This window comes from Littorina saxatilis, linkage group LG2 (genome assembly GCF_037325665.1).
Source record: "Littorina saxatilis isolate snail1 linkage group LG2, US_GU_Lsax_2.0, whole genome shotgun sequence".
Classification (NCBI taxonomy): domain Eukaryota; kingdom Metazoa; phylum Mollusca; class Gastropoda; order Littorinimorpha; family Littorinidae; genus Littorina; species Littorina saxatilis.
In genome coordinates, this window is record NC_090246.1 from 3710458 (window position 1) to 3727101 (window position 16644).

The 16644-nt window shown below is 42.4% G+C and overlaps 2 protein-coding genes across 3 annotated transcripts in view; one reads left to right on the forward strand and one right to left on the reverse strand.

The window, feature by feature from the left end:
• The window catches only part of LOC138958029 (calcium uniporter protein, mitochondrial-like), a 127913-nt gene extending 120486 nt beyond the window's left edge, over positions 1–7427 (reverse strand). For both annotated transcript variants that reach the window (XR_011453270.1, XM_070329060.1), the window contains exons 1-2: positions 7312–7427; positions 1212–1284 (exon numbers count right to left, since the gene is read on the reverse strand). Coding sequence is in view for 1 of the 2 variants with exons in the window: in XM_070329060.1 (XP_070185161.1) it covers positions 1212–1284; positions 7312–7407 (169 nt within the window). In the remaining variant the exon portion in view is untranslated. The remainder of the gene's footprint in view (positions 1–1211; positions 1285–7311) is intronic.
• A 56-nt stretch (positions 7428–7483) lies between these two features.
• Positions 7484–16644, forward strand: part of LOC138958028 (phosphatidate cytidylyltransferase, photoreceptor-specific-like) — a 34296-nt gene continuing 25135 nt past the window's right edge. The window contains exons 1-5 of the mRNA XM_070329059.1: positions 7484–7618; positions 9508–9659; positions 11432–11528; positions 14363–14539; positions 16211–16330. Of these exons, the coding sequence (XP_070185160.1) occupies positions 7556–7618; positions 9508–9659; positions 11432–11528; positions 14363–14539; positions 16211–16330 (609 nt within the window). The 5' untranslated portion in view covers positions 7484–7555. The remainder of the gene's footprint in view (positions 7619–9507; positions 9660–11431; positions 11529–14362; positions 14540–16210; positions 16331–16644) is intronic.

A 16644-nucleotide genomic window follows, 5' to 3' on the forward strand; every position in this document is an offset into this window, starting at 1 on the left:
AAGAAGGATAGCACGCTTTTCTGTACCTCTCTTTGTTTTAACTTTCTGAGCGTGTTTTTAATCCAAACATATCATATCTATATGTTTTTGGAATTAGGAACCGACAAGGAATAAGATGAAAGTGTTTTTAAATTGATTTGGACAATTTAATTTTGATAATAATTGTTATATATTTAATTTTCAGAGCTTGTTTTTAATCCGAATATAACATATTTATATGTTTTTGGAATCAGCAAATGATGGAGAATAAGATAAACGTAAATTTGGATCGTTTTATAAATTTTTATTTTTTTTTTACAATTTTCCGATTTTTAATGACCAAAGTCATTAATTAATTTTTAAGCCACCAAGCTGAAATGCAATACCGAACCCCGGGCTTCGTCGAAGATTACTTGACCAAAATTTCAACCAATTTGGTTGAAAAATGAGGGCGTCACAGTGCCGCCTCAACTTTCACGAAAAGCCGGATATGACGTCATCAAAGACATTTATCAAAAAAATGAAAAAAACGTTCGGGGATTTCATACCCAGGAACTCTCATGTCAAATTTCATAAAGATCGGTCCAGTAGTTTAGTCTGAATCGCTCTACACACACACACACACACACACACACACACACACACACACGCACGCACATACACCACGACCCTCGTTTCGATTCCCCCTCGATGTTAAAATATTTAGTCAAAACTTGACTAAATATAAAGAGCTAGAGAGTGCACGTGCGATCGAGTGTTTGTGCACTCAGGTACGAATGGTGGTGGTTGTTTTATTGCATGGGTTCAGGTACCAACTAGAAATTACAGCATGAAAACATCAATACACCATTGAGTTTGTTTTCGCTGGCTAACCCAATAGATCAACATTAGGTCAGCCTAAACTACAATATCACATAATCTTCCTCGCATCATATATATATAATCATCCAAAACTTCAATTCACATGCAATTCACACAGACAGGTTCTGAACAGCAGCTGTTTCTGGACACACAGCCTGAAAATGACATCATGACACACAATCTGCATGTAAAACAAAGACTTTCACTTGATATATCACAGCATATACAGCGGAACCCCCCTTTTAAGATCTCAAAAACACTTTAAAAATCAGGTCTTAAAAAGGAGGGAGTCTTGAAAGGGGAGTTCAACTGCATCAAATAAAACTGGACAGCAATCGACCCAACCTGAATACTAACAGCTAAGTACTCACCATTGCGAAAGAGAACTTGTGTGCAGTAGAAGTAGCATGGACATGTCGGTACTTGTACTGTCTGACACAATACCTGCAACCAAGGACATGGGTACAGCCACTTCAAATAAAAATAAAAATTACCACACAAATCCATGTGTGCTCTGCTAAATGTACAAGAAAATTGGTTGATTAAAATCAACATGGCCGAAGCAATGTTTTCATAAAAGAAGCGGTATTGTACGGGCACATGTTGAATTTGGGTTACATGTGTTGCAGAGTATTTGAAAATCCGTAGGCATAAAAACATGCAAAGAAGAGTGATAGGTCCCTGTTGTGAATATAGTCAAGTGGATAAATTGATTACTTATGTTTCACACTAGTTTTGCTGTTACAGCAGTCCCTCTCATGAACGGACACCCTTGGGCCAGTGCAAACCTGTCCGTACATTGCAGGTGGCCGGTCACGGGAGAGCCCCCCCCCCCCACCCCCCACCCCCCCCCCCGGCCCATCACACACACTCAGGCACACTGACGGACTGAGTGAGTCTTTGCTACTGGTGAACGAGCTCTACTTGTCCTAAAACAATAAGGTCAAACTACTACAACTTATAACTGAAAGGAAAAAAACTGTCCTGTAAAAATGACGTTAAATCAACGGTGTCAGAAAAAGAGAGATAAAAGAAATCCTCAAATTCCTGAGGATACAGGCACCCCATGAAAGCAGCCACGAACATACTCACAGAGGCACACATGCTTGTGCAGATACTTTGCAAAAATATGAATTGAAAACCTGCATATGTGGTAATTTCTTTTTTTGTGTGTGGCTTTATTGAATACTTCAGGCAGTGACTTTTCCCTGTCCAGTTTTCTCTTTCGTCTCTCTTACCCCTCGCTTACCCACCCCCACCCCCTTACCCTCCACTCCCTTTACCCAGCCCCGACAGCACAAATTTGTAATCTGCAAGGCAGAGTACACATTTTCTAAAAGGAAGACTACTCCTCTTCAATTATATCCAGAAATCTTCCAGCTGTCTCCACCATAAGCCAAGTGATCGAGTCTTATACCCCCTTTCCCCGTTCTAAGTCCCGTTCCCGTACCGACCCAGGAACGGTGCGGGCACGGGAGGGATCGGGAGAGAACCGCAATGAACGTAACTGATCGTTAACGGAACTGCTTTGAACGGTAGGGACGGCTGAGTTTGGGCTGCATGTTCAAATTTTTAGCCGTTCCCCTCCCGATCAGAATGAACGGTAATGGAACCTCAGCCCATCGGTAACGGAACGCTTGGATCGCTAAAGGAACTTAAAACAACGGTAACGCAACGGTAGCGCTCTCACACACTGAGTTGTCATACCCGCATTCCACACATCCGTTCTAGGTCCCGTTCCCGCTACATTGTTGTGGCAGCAGTCCTTGGTTGGTACGGGAACGGGACAAAGAACGGTTGTGTGGAATGGGGGTAAAACTTTTGACACCGACAAACTGAAGAATGAACAGATCTATGATGAGGTAACCGTCTCAATGGTCCAGGTTCAGGAAACAAAGAGTATATGGCCTGGGGCGATTGTAGCTTCCCTTTTTCGTGCCCGATAGACAAGGACAATAAATATTAGAGCATAGTGTAATTTCATGTTGGCATCTTCTTCACTGAAAGCTATAACCCAAAGACTGAAGACCAAAGTGCTTTACCCCACTTCTGACCCGAATCACCCCCCTCCTGCTAGGTACACGTGCACTCAATTTAACCTCTGCTTTGACCGGTGTGCCAGGAGTCGGATGAGAGAGAGAGAGAGCGAGAGAGAGAGAGACACACACACACACACACATAGACAGAGACAGACATAGAAAGACAGAAGCGGAGAGACTCAGAGGGAGACACAAAGACATACATACAGAGAGAGAGAGAGAGAGAGAGAGAGAGAGAGAGAGAGAGAGAGAGAGAGAGAGAGAGAGAGAGAGAGAGAGAGAGAGAGAGAAACCTGTAACTGATCTCGTGAGAACGGTAACAAAACGAGACATGTCACCTCTCCGAATGCATTCCAATAGATGACCGCTCCTGCGGCCATCAATGATATGAGCTGTTCCAACTCTCTGTGTTGTGTGTGTGAGTGTGTGGGGTGTGTGTGTGTGGTGAGGTGACATGTGTAGTGTAGTGCAGCGTAGTGTAATGTAGTGCAGCGTAGTGTTGTGTTGTGTTGTGTTGTAAACTTAGTGTAGTGTAGTGTAGTGTAGTGTAGTGTTGTGTTGTGTTGTGTCTCTCTCTCTGTGTTGGTGTCAACACATGCTTGCATACATACATGTATAAATGGCTTCATTAGCACATGAATACCCATGTATATACATATGCATGCACATGTAGCTTGCACAGATAAAATGACAACAGGCTTTGAAGTTCCTTAGGCTGCCAGTGCCATTCACATCATACACATTAACTGTACATAAACAAAAATTCGGTATCAAACAGCTGTACTCAATCTGGAGCCTAGGGATATGATTGCACAATGCAACAGTATGGAATTAGGCAATAGCGGTGGCTCAGGTAGAGGAAAGAAAGGTGCCTCAGATGTCTGCAGGCTGTCACCTAGTGTTCACTGTACCTGACTCACTGACCCTCCAACACCGAACAGATGGCACGAAGTCAACAAAGACTGACATCTCACTGACTTACCTACTAAACTGAGAACACAAGTGGATTGGTACTTACAATTGAAGCAAATATATTACACAAAAATAATAGACAAAAAACAAAAATAACAGACACAAACAAGACAAAAACCAAAAACAGAAAAGAAATGTAGAGATATGTATAACTATAAGACTAAGAGCTAGTACAAGAGCACTGCCAATGCCATTGCAGGAAAAGGAAATGGTATTGGTATACAGACTGGTGCTTCTAACCAGTAAGCAGGGTCCTACTGTTAAACTCATTAAGTTGGTCTGACCTTGAGGCCTGGTTATGTACACTTCTGCAAAAATTGACATCTGATCCAGGTCTATTGGTATTACCTGTGTGGCAGGGAAAACTAAAAAGGCAGTGGAAAACAGCTTGCCAAAACAGCATAAAATAAATGCAGGTGCTGAACTTATCACAACACCAAGAGCAGAGAAAGGTAAACTCCAAAACAGACTGCACTAACAGATATCTTTATGTTCATGAATGGCCTGGGTTTACAAAACACACACCGACAACAAATATTGCTCACTCCCACTCTCTCTCAACCTCCCGGCCCCCTCCCTCTCTCTCTCTCTCTCTCTCTCTGAGTTTCCCTCTCTCTCTCTCTCTGAGTTTAGAGAGATTCCCTCTCTCTCTCTCTCTCTCTCTGAGTTTCCCTCTCTCTCTCTCTGAGTTTAGAGAGATTCCCTCTCTCTCTCTCTCTGAGTTTCTCTCTCTCTCTCTCTCTCTCTCTGTCACTCTCTCTCTCTGAGTTTCCCTCTCTCTCTCTCTCTCTCTGAGTTTCCCTCTCTCTCTCTCTGAGATCACACTCAGGTAACTGTGCATCACCTTACAGTTACAACACAAGGGTAAAAATGCAAAACATCTCCAGACGACCTAAGCACAAGAGTTCACAATGTCATGTATAAATAATGTATTCATAAAAAGTTGTCATCTAAAGCATACAAGTTACAACAGCCTTAGGCCATTTCAGGGTATTGAAAAGGGATTATACTTGGCACATTGTTCATTTCAAGTGTCTACATAGCCTATCAATAGGGCTATGCTATACATAATCTGTCATTGACACCAAGTCTAGTCTGTAACTTGCAAAAATAACATGGCTTGTGTGTACACATGTTATGTTGAAATGCATTCACTTGTATTCTGAAGATGGCAGGGGGGAGAGGGCCACGTTAGGCGCAGAAGAATGAGTTTTTAAAATCTGCTTTGCACATTAAAAATTTTTATCAATTAGTCAGTAGCTTACAGTAACACAATCAACGGAAAGGGTTTTAATCTATCGATAATTATCTTATACCCATTCCTGGATCTCTTAATAATTAATTGCGTATAATACATAAATATATATATATAAGGCCAACAAAAAAAAATAGTCTGTTTACGGTAACCCGACCGACCCTATTTTTTTTCGCGCGACCCTAGACTTTTTTTGGCATTTGGAAAAAAAAATAAATAAAATTTGGGTTTTTTGCAAAATAACGTAAAAATATGTTTTTTTTTGGAAAAAAAAAAATTAAAAAAAAAAATAAATCCCGACCTACCGACCCTATTTTTTTGGCCTATGTTACCGTAAACAGACCTTTTTTTTTTTTTGGCCTAATATATATATATATATATATATATATATATGAGCCTGTGCCAAAAGGTGATCCTTGAAATGGGACATTCACATGCAAAATTCAGAATGCAAACAGAAAGCTCTTTGAAAATTTAATATAGTCATTTAGACAGTTTTAAGATTCTGTTTTTGACCTTTAAAAGATAACTTAGCTCATACTTTTTTGATCATGCCAGGATAAAGCTTGATATTTATGTGTGTCAACCGTAATATAGGACACAGTATTACTATTATGCTGAATATTTTGTTCATAAAAAGTGTTAAATAGCTCAAAATCACATTTGTATACATAAATTTATGCATTGTGAGCCGAGGATATATTGCTATAGCTCACATAGCTGAGACTGCTGGACTAAAAAAATTACGTAATCATTGTGTCCTCTGTTACAATTGACACATAACAAGTCAAGTTTTTCACCTCACATACTCAAAAATAGTTTCAGAGCAAACGTTAAAGAAGCAATGTTGTATTTATGGCATTGTAAATGTTTTGGTATCTAAAATTTGTTGGATTTCTACTTATAACATTTTCAAGATTTTCCAATGAATAAAAACTGATGAAATTATCTATACTATAACTATCTCTCTGAAGGGTTTACTTTCAGAAGGAGTGGTGCTATTAGGCCTAAAAAAAAAATAGGTGTGGTTACGGTAACCCGACCTACCCTATTTTTAGGGGCCGATCCTATAACTTTTTATTACATTTGTCAAAAAAAAAAACGAGTGCAAAAAACGCAATGAAAGCGAAAGCGCCCGTGTCGCACACTTATTTCCCTGTCAAGTAGGTTTAATTTGTACACATTAGAAAAAAAAGTTAAAAAAAAAAAAGTGATTGCCTACCTACCTACCCTATTTTTTTTGGCTATGTTACCGTAACCACACCTATTTTTTTTTTTGGCCTTAGTAACTTGCTGGTTTCATAAAGAGAAATTATTCTTGAAAGGTAGGTATCTTCTTGCTGACCACGTTTTGGCACAGGCTCATATAAATGTACACTTTGTGTGTGTATACAGGTGTGTGTGCGTGTGTGTGTGTGTGTGTGTGTGTATACATGTGTGTGTGTGTGTGTGTGCCAGTGTGAATACATATGTGTGTGTGTGAATACATATGTATGTGTGTGTGTGTGTGTGTGTGTGTTTGTGTGTGTATACATATATGTGTGTGTGTGTGTGTGTGTGTGTGTGTGTGTGTATACATGTGTGTGTGTGTGTTTGTGTGTGTGTGTTTGTGTGTGTGAGCATGTAAAGAGACAGACGAAGATTCAAGTTTAACCCATACTGGTTTCCACTTCATGTAAATTCTTTTTCCTGTTCAGTGAAAGGCCAGCACTTTTATAAGGCATGCTAACTTTCACAGCTTAGGCCATACCACCACCCCTGTTCATTGACTTGTGACCACGCCCACACAACAGCTATAGGCTCTGACTGTGCCCTCGTGTATCTAGCAATAACCAACAGTACTTCAACCGATAAAAAGGATTGACATGTAGGTTACGCACACTATAACCGCTGTGTTTGAACAAGGAATTCTGTAGTTTCGATGTTACAATGTTTTGACGTATACAGGCCTTTCACACTGATTGCACTGTGAAATTCGAACAAAATGTTCAGTACATTGTAATACAGTTCAAGCAAACTGCGATCGGCAAGAATGCAGCCAGTCTTAGCATGCATCAGAATAAGAACTGACTAGAAAGAGAGAGAGAGAGAGAGAGAAGAGAGACTGTTCAATATTTGCGTGCAACACAAACTTGCGCAAGTGCGAAAAAGCAGTGTATAGAAACCGCAGAGCAAGAGAAAACTGCATCAGGTGATGCAACATACCTGTAGCCTTCCTGGTGACGACCGACATCGTTTTCTGAGTAAATGTCCATGAAGGAAACTCCTTCGAAGCAGAAACCTAATCGGAGCAACAGCCATGATACTCTCACTGACACTGTAAACTAACGTCAACTCGCGCTGGGCGCGAGAAGCAACGGGAGTGCAGGTGCTTGATGGACGACTTCCAGGACGTGTTGGCTTTCGTTTTACTCCTTCGCTGACACTTGCTGCTCAGAAATCGCGAATCATGACTGACAGTCAAACTCGCCAGAGACTTCCTCAGACAACAGCATCACGGCAGGAGGAAGCGGTATATTGTGAATGTGATTTAAGATATTCAGATGGGTTTTGATTAGTAGCACAGTCGTCCATTTCGCTTGGGATCAGATCGATGTGTGGTTATGTCCCTGCGCATTTTCATTCATAATGAATCAGGGGTTGTTTTTAGCATAAGCCACGGCTGCAGCCATTTCTAGAGACCAGGCAGTGGTGTTTAGCTCCATTACTTCAGTTCATTCATAGCTGTTGCATTTTTCAGCTGGAAGACTGAGTTAACGTACGTTTGCTTTGCGTCTGAATCAGTGAATGTGGACAGAAAACAGCACGGCATCCATGAACTTGACATGTAATAAGCTTACTGTGTAGTCTGTAGGCTGACTCCGCGCATCACATGCTGTCGTCTGCCGTTCGCAGTGATAAATATTGCACACTTCACATGCACACTGACCATTAGTAGTACGTTTCCGCGGTTATATAATAAGTTAATATATTATCAATGCACTATGTTTTGGTCATAGCTTGTGGACTGTGTGACAAATCACGGACATTCACTGATTCAGTGACTCACTCACACAAGGTGGTTTTATTCAGACAGAGTAGACCTACTGCATTATTTATTCTTTGGAGTGGCCTTTATTCTTTCGTGTTCATTTTGTGAAACTTCTCCTTGCAGATATAATCACTGTGAATGGTTGAAAAACTGTAAGACCATGCAGTGCATGCATATCATCTCACTTGACATCTCTTGAAAAGAATAAAGTATCAGAGAGTCAATTATGCCCCCAACCCCCCCACGCCCCAAAAAAATCTCCCAGGCCTACTCCACTGGCACCATGCAGCTGTTTTTCAGGTTTCCTGCAAGGGTTTTACAGATCGATGGCTCATGAACATTGAAATGTCCCAGGATTTTTCTCAGTAAATCACTAAATGCATAACATTTATAGCATTGCGTTAATTTCAGACTGGATTACACATGTAATGATTGATGCATCCCACTCCCAGACTGAGTTCCCCAGAACAAGGAATGGATTAACGTTTGCTTTCACTGCCTTGGTTGGTTGACTATCTGTAAATAGTTAGAAATTGAGCAGAAGGGGTCAGAAATTGAGCAGATGGGGTCAGAAATTGAGCAGATGGGGTCAAAGTCAACCATGCATTACCTTCAGCGTTTTGCCGATCTCGCTGAAAGTCACGTGATGCATAGCCACATTGGTCAAATTTGATATATATATCTTTTCTTTCGTTTGCAAAGAAATTCGATACAGTGTAGCAATTTTATTGAAGAAATGAGAAAATCATCAAGCCCTCCTGTGGAAGCGCAGTATGGATGTCTTAGGAACAACGCTGACTGAGTCACGCGCTTGGTGCGAGGTTGAACTTGAAATGTATTGTACTTTCCTGCAGGAAATGCACATGGGTGGATTTCCTATCTACAGGAAAAACGCCTACAGGAAGTGCAATTATAGGGAATGTACCAACGTTTGGTCGACTTAGACCTCTTCATGCGTACATTGATCACACTGCCCCACACGAACGACATACTGAATGTGCACAGAACAGCAGTTAGATTGGAAATATGATTCACTAATACAGGTCCCAGGGAAAGTTAATTAATGTGACCTTCTGTCACAATGGCCTCATAGTCATACTAGTCGATGTTTAATGGACTCCCGAATACCATTTCTCCACCACCCACCTAATTTTCTCAGATGTTGACAGTCTAAAAAGGTTGGGGGGGGGGGGGGGGGGTCCAATGTGTAGAGTGGAGCCCCTTTTAAGACCTCCAGACGTTATCAACAGAAAGTCTGATAAAAATAAGGTCAGAAAAGGGGGAGAGGTCTTAACTTTGGGGGTCTTAAAAGGGGGGTTCCACTGTACTAGATGAACCAAGTTAACATAGTTCTCTTTCACATGACACAGAGAGCGGCAGCAGAAGCAGCAGCGGCATCGGAGAGCGACGACGATGACATTATTGACAAGCCCAACTTGCACGCTGCGGGGGACCAGCTGCCACAAGGCTCCGACAAGACCACTGAAGCTCTGGACAGCGCGCTCAAAGATATCAACCCACGGTCAGCATCATTTTCATTTCCTTTACTCTATCATCCCAATGTTGGATATTCTGGTCACTTCCTCCCAGTGGAAAGCTAGCAGCAACAAGAGTGGCGCTACCCAGGTGTCTGTATGTGTAGGTGTAATCAGCCACCTGCACTGCTGGCACCATGACCCAGGTCTTGTAAGTGCCTCTGTGGTGACACGGGGGTGGGGCATGGATACCGTCTCTGAGTCTTCACATAAAGTCCCTGCCTGGAATCGAACCTGTGACCATAGGATCACAAGTCCCGTGCTCTACCAACTGAGCTACCTGGCCCCAGCATGATAAAAGGCATGCTGTTAACGGGATTAGGTTGGAGATCCGACACAGTGTTGTTACCAGGCCTCAGTCTTCGGTCAGTTAAGCCTACTTTTTTGACCTGACGCATTTTCATGATCCCATATCGGTCGAATGTCCCATAGCCATGACACCTGGGATGTGTTTTGACCACAACAAAATTGCAGCCAGGAAATGTTGGCCAAATTCAGGTCCTTCAACTGACCCACTGGCTTCTGTGTCTGGGAACAACAGTGCTAACAAAGGAGAACATCATATTATGTTTGGCCTCTTTCTATAATTCTAATGACATTATTGGGGCAGGGAGATAACGGTAGTGCACTGGCTTTGAAACCAATTCGTCGCAATTAGCATGAATTTGACCCTGGGTTCGGCGAGGGATTATTTTGCAGGGGCATTTTGCTTTATCTATTTTGAGGATGAAAGTCGCTTCTTCATTTCAATGCTTGTTAATGTTATTGAATTCTCTCAGGTGCCACTGCCAGGAGGCTGGTTTCAGATAACTCTCACTTACTCCCTTACACATGTGGTATGCCTTTAGAGCGCTTACCTCCCTTACACATGTGGTATGCCTTTAGAGCGCTTACCTCCCTTACACATGTGGTATGCCTTTAGAGCGCTTACCTCCCTTACACATGTGGTATGCCTTTAGAGCGCTTACCTCCCTTACACATGTGGTATGCATTTAGAGCGCTTACCTCCCTTACACAATCATGTGGTATGCCTTTAGAGCACTTACCTCCCTTACACATGTGGTATGCCTTTAGAGCGCTTACCTCCCTTACACATGTGGTATGCCTTTAGAGCACTTACCTCCCTTACACATGTGGTATGCCTTTAGAGCGCTTACCTCCCTTACACATGTGGTATGCATTTAGAGCGCTTACCTCCCTTACACATGTGGTATGCCTTTAGAGCGCTTACCTCCCTTACACATGTGGTATGCCTTTAGAGCGCTTACCTCCCTTACACATGTGGTATGCCTTTAGAGCGCTTACCTCCCTTACACATGTGGTGTGCATTTAGAGCGCTTACCTCCCTTACACATGTGGTATGCCTTTAGAGCGCTTACCTCCCTTACACATGTGGTATGCATTTAGAGCGCTTACCTCCCTTACACATGTGGTATGCCTTTAGAGCACTTACCTCCCTTACACATGTGGTATGCCTTTAGAGCGCTTACCTCCCTTACACATGTGGTATGCCTTTAGAGCGCTTACCTCCCTTACACATGTATGCCTTTAGAGCGCTTACCTCCCTTACACATGTGGTATGCCTTTAGAGCGCTTACCTCCCTTACACATGTGGTATGCCTTTAGAGCGCTTACCTCCCTTACACATGTGGTATGCCTTCAGAGCGCTTACCTCCCTTTGTGTATCACATATTTAAACAGTGCCTCATTTGTTTAAGATTATCTATTTTAATTTTAAATTTTTCTTGTTTGGAAACAGATGGAGGAACTGGATTATCCGTGGCATCTTCACCTGGGTGATGATATTTGGCTTTGCTTTCATCATCTACCTTGGACCTCTGGCTCTCGTGACAGTGGTAAGCAGTCTTTCTCCTGTCCTTAAAGATAATAATATTAATAATAATAAATCATTTTTCTATAGCGCAAGTCTCGAATTCACAGCTCCAAGCGCTTTACAATTCACACACACACACACACGCACACGATATACAAATCATGAAATTAAAAAATACAAGCACACTAACCCAGTATAGCGATAAGAACAATTACACAGTCAATAACAACAACAACAAAATTCAGCAAGCAAATGTACTCAGTACTTAAAATAAGAATGCATGCTCTCTCTCTCATCACGTCCTCTCTCTCTTTCTCTCTCTCTCTCTCTCTCTCTCTCTCTTTCTCTCTCTCTCTCTCTCTCTCTCTCTCTCTCTCTCTCTCTCTCGGGCAGGGACGTAGCTCAGTTGGGAGCGCGCTGGCTTTGTAGCCAGTTGGTCGCTATCAGCGTGGGTTCGATCCCCACGTTCGGCGAGAGATTTATTTCTCGGAGTCAACTTTGTGCAGACTCTTCGGTGCCCGAACACCCCCGTGTGCACACATGCGCACGAAAAAGATCCCACGTTCACAGCGAAAGTCTCAGGGCTTGGAAAACACGAAGACACGCATGCATCATCTCTCGTCTCCAATTATCATGATCGTATTTCGATACTTTGACGAGACAAACCCAATGCTGGTGTGTCGAAGAAGACAGCCACAGCAGGCTTGTTCGAATCAAAGTATCACACCATATCTTCAACGTATTACCAATACCTGTCCCAATATAGACCAATTGGTCTAAGAGGACGTTAAACCCTAATAGTCAGTCAGTCTCTCTCTCTCTCTCTCTCTCTCTCTCTCTCTCTCTCTCTCTCTCTCTCTCTCTCTCTCTCTCTCTCTCTCTCTCTCTCTCTCTCTCTCTCTCTCTCTCTCTCTCTCTCTCTCTCTCTTGTATGTGTGCGGTGATAGACCAAAAAGAAGCTAGTTTTAAGCATGGAGACTGCCATGTAAACTGAAAAAGGAAACAAACTTGCATTGGTCTGTGATGGGATTGGTATGTGGATCCATGTTAGTACACTTTTTCTGTCAATCTAAAACTCATGAAGTAGCCCACTTTTTTGGTCCAAAATTTATCGAGAATAAAATATTTCTGAGCTTCAGGGGGCTTCCCAGGAGGGGGTCACGTCCCAGTAAGCTTTTTCGTTTCTACCCCAGACCCAGCTCTGAATGTGAATTGTTGAATATTGAGAGCAACTGTAAGCTTGTTGTTGATTTTAAAATGCTAATGTTATATTATGTCACTGGATGATTGAATAAACCACAGGATGACAGGGGTGTCGTTTGGGTCGGCCCTTCGGCCAATCGCCGATTTGTTTTTACTTTGGCCGAAACTTTCATGTCCCTATCGGCCAAATGTCCGAAGAGTATTCGCCTAAATCGGCCACAGTTTGTCAAGTTTTTTGTATTGGTCAGGCTTTGATTGCTAAAACTGCTGCCGATGTACTTATAGTCAACTGACTGACGTTTATTTCCTTCGCGAATACCAAAAACGAAACATCAATGTTTTGAACGGAAGCCATTGCCAAAAAATATAGATGCCAGAGTGGTTTCCCTTGGACAAGGGAAACCACACTCAGCGTTTGCGTTCGCCGGTTCGCGATAGTTTATCAGTCAGTCAGTGCTTTCGATTTGGATTTGAACATCATGTCGCAACCAAACAATAAAAAAAATAAATTGGCCAAGGTTTGCTACCCGTCGCCAAGGTAAGTGATTCCGGACAAAATGATAGGAACACCGCGAATGTGGACAGTGTCAGTGTGAGTGGTAGTAGTGTTGTCGAGTCGATCGAAGCAGACGACATAGCAGACGATAGTCACCGCGAATCGAAATCTGCTGAGCCAGAGAATGAAAAGCGTCCTCCAAATCGTGGTTTCCAAGCAAAATGGCTCACTCTACACGGTCTTTTATTGGTGTTTTACCAGTCATGTTTCCCAAGGCTTGTCAAGATTTGCACAAGATTGGACTTTCAAGAAATTAAAGTTAAAGGTTTGAAAAAGTTTCAGAGAACTGGTGTCTGATGTGTTTCAGCTGCAGTATGCAACATATTATCCAGGGGCGGATTAGGGGGGGTGTCACAGGGGTTCCGGACCCCCCCCCCCCCCTCCCGGCTGTCCCCCCCCCCCCCCAAAAAAAAAATCTGTGTGATTTTTTCTTTGTTTTCTGTCTGTAAAGCCGGGGGAAGAGTTAATTGTTTAGTTGTCACAGTATGCCTTCTAACCATACTATATGATGTCGGGAGCAGATATCAGTGAAGATAAATTGCCATTATTTAATACTAACGTTAAAAGAAATAATGAGTGGCTGCCGACACCAGTTGATCATGTTTAAAATCAAGGATAAGCCACAAATTGTTTATAATAGAGCTAAAATTCTTCAGTTTCAGGGGGGCTTTGCCCCCCAGACCCCCCAGCGGGACCCTGGACAATCAAAGCCTGACCAATACAGAAAAACAAATGGACCCCAGGTTCTACCCCCCCCCTCTGGCTTAACTGCTCCGCCCTGTAATTTGTGTTCCTGAGACAATGATTGTATGTATTGGTGTTCCCCTCTTGAGTCTTGTGCTTCAATGTTGCGGTGACTTTGTATGAGCCAAAATAATGGCCGAAAATTTTCCAAGATGTCCTAAAGCTTTCTGACAGTTTCGGCCAAATGTCTCAACATGAAAATGTCTAGCAACACCCCTGGATGATTGAAGAAAATATTCTTTAAAACAGCTATATTCATAGTTGTTAGCTTCAATAATTCCAAGTTTTTGCTAAAAATTGTTTTATTTTTGAAATTCATTGAGACTTGCTTCTTGAATCTGTTTTGTGTGCAGATATTTGCACTGCAGATCAAGTGCTTCCATGAAATCATCACGATTGGTTACATCGTCTACCGATCATTGAAACTGCCATGGTTCAGAGTGCTCAGCTGGTACTTCCTCTTCACCTCAAACTTCTTCTTCTTTGGAGAGAGCATGACAGACTACTTTGGACTTCTTCTCTCCAGGAGGGTAAGAAGATTGAGCGTAAACAGCGAGCAAGCTTGCAGGCATGGAAATTGTCCGCCGAAAGGCAAATTTCTGCTGAATTTATTTTTTGTTCCGCCGAAAAAGCAAAAGTGTCTACCGAAAAAATAAATGAGGGAGGCAAAAATGGGTCTAAAAACTTAATTTGATGGCAAACTTGGAGCTCAGATGACGCCAAATTGCACCATTTGGGTTCTCTGTAGAGAAAAAAAATTCTGGGGGGCATGCCCCCAGAACCCCCCCCCTAGTAACGCTAGGCGCTTTGCGCCGTCGACTTGCTCTAACTTAAACATTTTCAGCCTTTTTAACTTTTTTCAATTCCAATGCCTGGCTTGTCATTGTCGAAGTAGACTGAAGACAGGCCACTGCAGATCCAGGCATCACGTGTTCCACATTTGTGATTTTGCGGTGCATCTCTAAGACAAAAATTAAATTAAAATGCTTGTTTTCGAGGACAAGGCCAAAAAATGAGGGTCGCTTCCTTTTTTCATTTTTTTTTTTCAAAATGTGTTTTTCATGTACACATGGGAATGTGGCTTTTTATTGGCCGGAAATCACGCGGACTGTGTCCGCCGGATGTCAGAGAAGAGTTCCTTTCCTTGCAAAGTCTGCAAAATCGAATTTTGTTATTTTTTATCAAAGTTTTTTGAGGAGTCAAAAAAAGTTCTAGGGTCAGGAGAAAAAAGAGGGACAGTCGGAGAACAGGCAGATCTGAATTTTGTATTTTTGTTTTCAAAAAAACAACCATGATCAGTTGTTTTTGTTTTTTTTGTAGAGAAAGACTCCTGCTCGGACTTCAGACAACTTTTTGACTCACATGCGAAGCAAAAGTGAGTCTATGTACTCACCCGAGTCGTCCGTCCGTCCGTCCGTCCGTCCGTCCGTCCGTCCGGACGTCCGGACGTCCGTCCGTCCGGAAAACTTTAACGTTGGATATTTCTTGGACACTATTCAGTCTATCAGTACCAAATTTGGCAAGATGGTGTATGATGACAAGGCCCCAAAAAACATACATAGCATCTTGACCTTGCTTCAAGGTCAAGGTCGCAGGGGCCATAAATGTTGTCTAAAAAACAGCTATTTTTCATATTTTTCCCATTTTCTCTGAAGTTTTTGAGATTCAATACCTCACCTATATATGATATATAGGGCAAAGTAAGCCCCATCTTTTGATACCAGTTTGGTTTACCTTGCTTCAAGGTCAAGGTCACAGGAGCTCTTCAAAGTTGGATTGTATACATATTTTGAAGTGACCTTGACCCTGAACTATGGAAGATAACTGTTTCAAACTTAAAAATTATGTGGGGCACATGTTATGCTTTCATCATGAGACACATTCGGTCACATATGATCAAGGTCAAGGTCACTTTGACCCTTATGAAATGTGACCAAAATAAGGTAGTGAACCACTAAAAGTGACCATATCTCATGGTAGAAAGAGCCAATAAGCACCATTGTACTTCCTATGTCTTGAATTAACAGCTTTGTGTTGGATGACCTTGGATGACCTTGACCTTGGGTCAAGGTCACATGTATTTTGGTAGGGAAAATGTGTAAAGCATGTGAGTCGTATGGGCTTTGCCCTTCTTGTTTCTATTGTTATCACATGTCATAATTTTTGTAATAAAAATCTGAACTTGTGTGCTGTGATTTCAGGATTTTTTGCAGCCCTTTGTGAAGTACCATCGCTTCATCTGCTTCTCACTGTACGTGGCTGGATTCGTCGGCTTTGTGTGCAGTCTGGTCAAAAAACACTACCTCAAGCAGTTCACTCTGGTAAGGCTGGTCTTTTGTTTGTTTGGAGAATCCCCTCAAGGAAATTGGGGCTGCTGTCCCTGGGGATAGAATGCAGCAACTGAACTGTGCTACCTTTTTTTCTGTCATGTGTGTATTCATGTGTTTTAAGGCCTGATACTTTTCACGCCGGTACCTCCGCTGCACACCGAAAATAGCCGGGGCCCCTTGCTGCGCACCGGGGCCGAGCCACGAGAGGCGAGTTTCTGCACTAAATCTTCTCTGTTTTCTCCAAAATGACATATCATCACGTAACTGGCATGTGTACTTCGACCTAAGTTGTTATAGCATCCCAT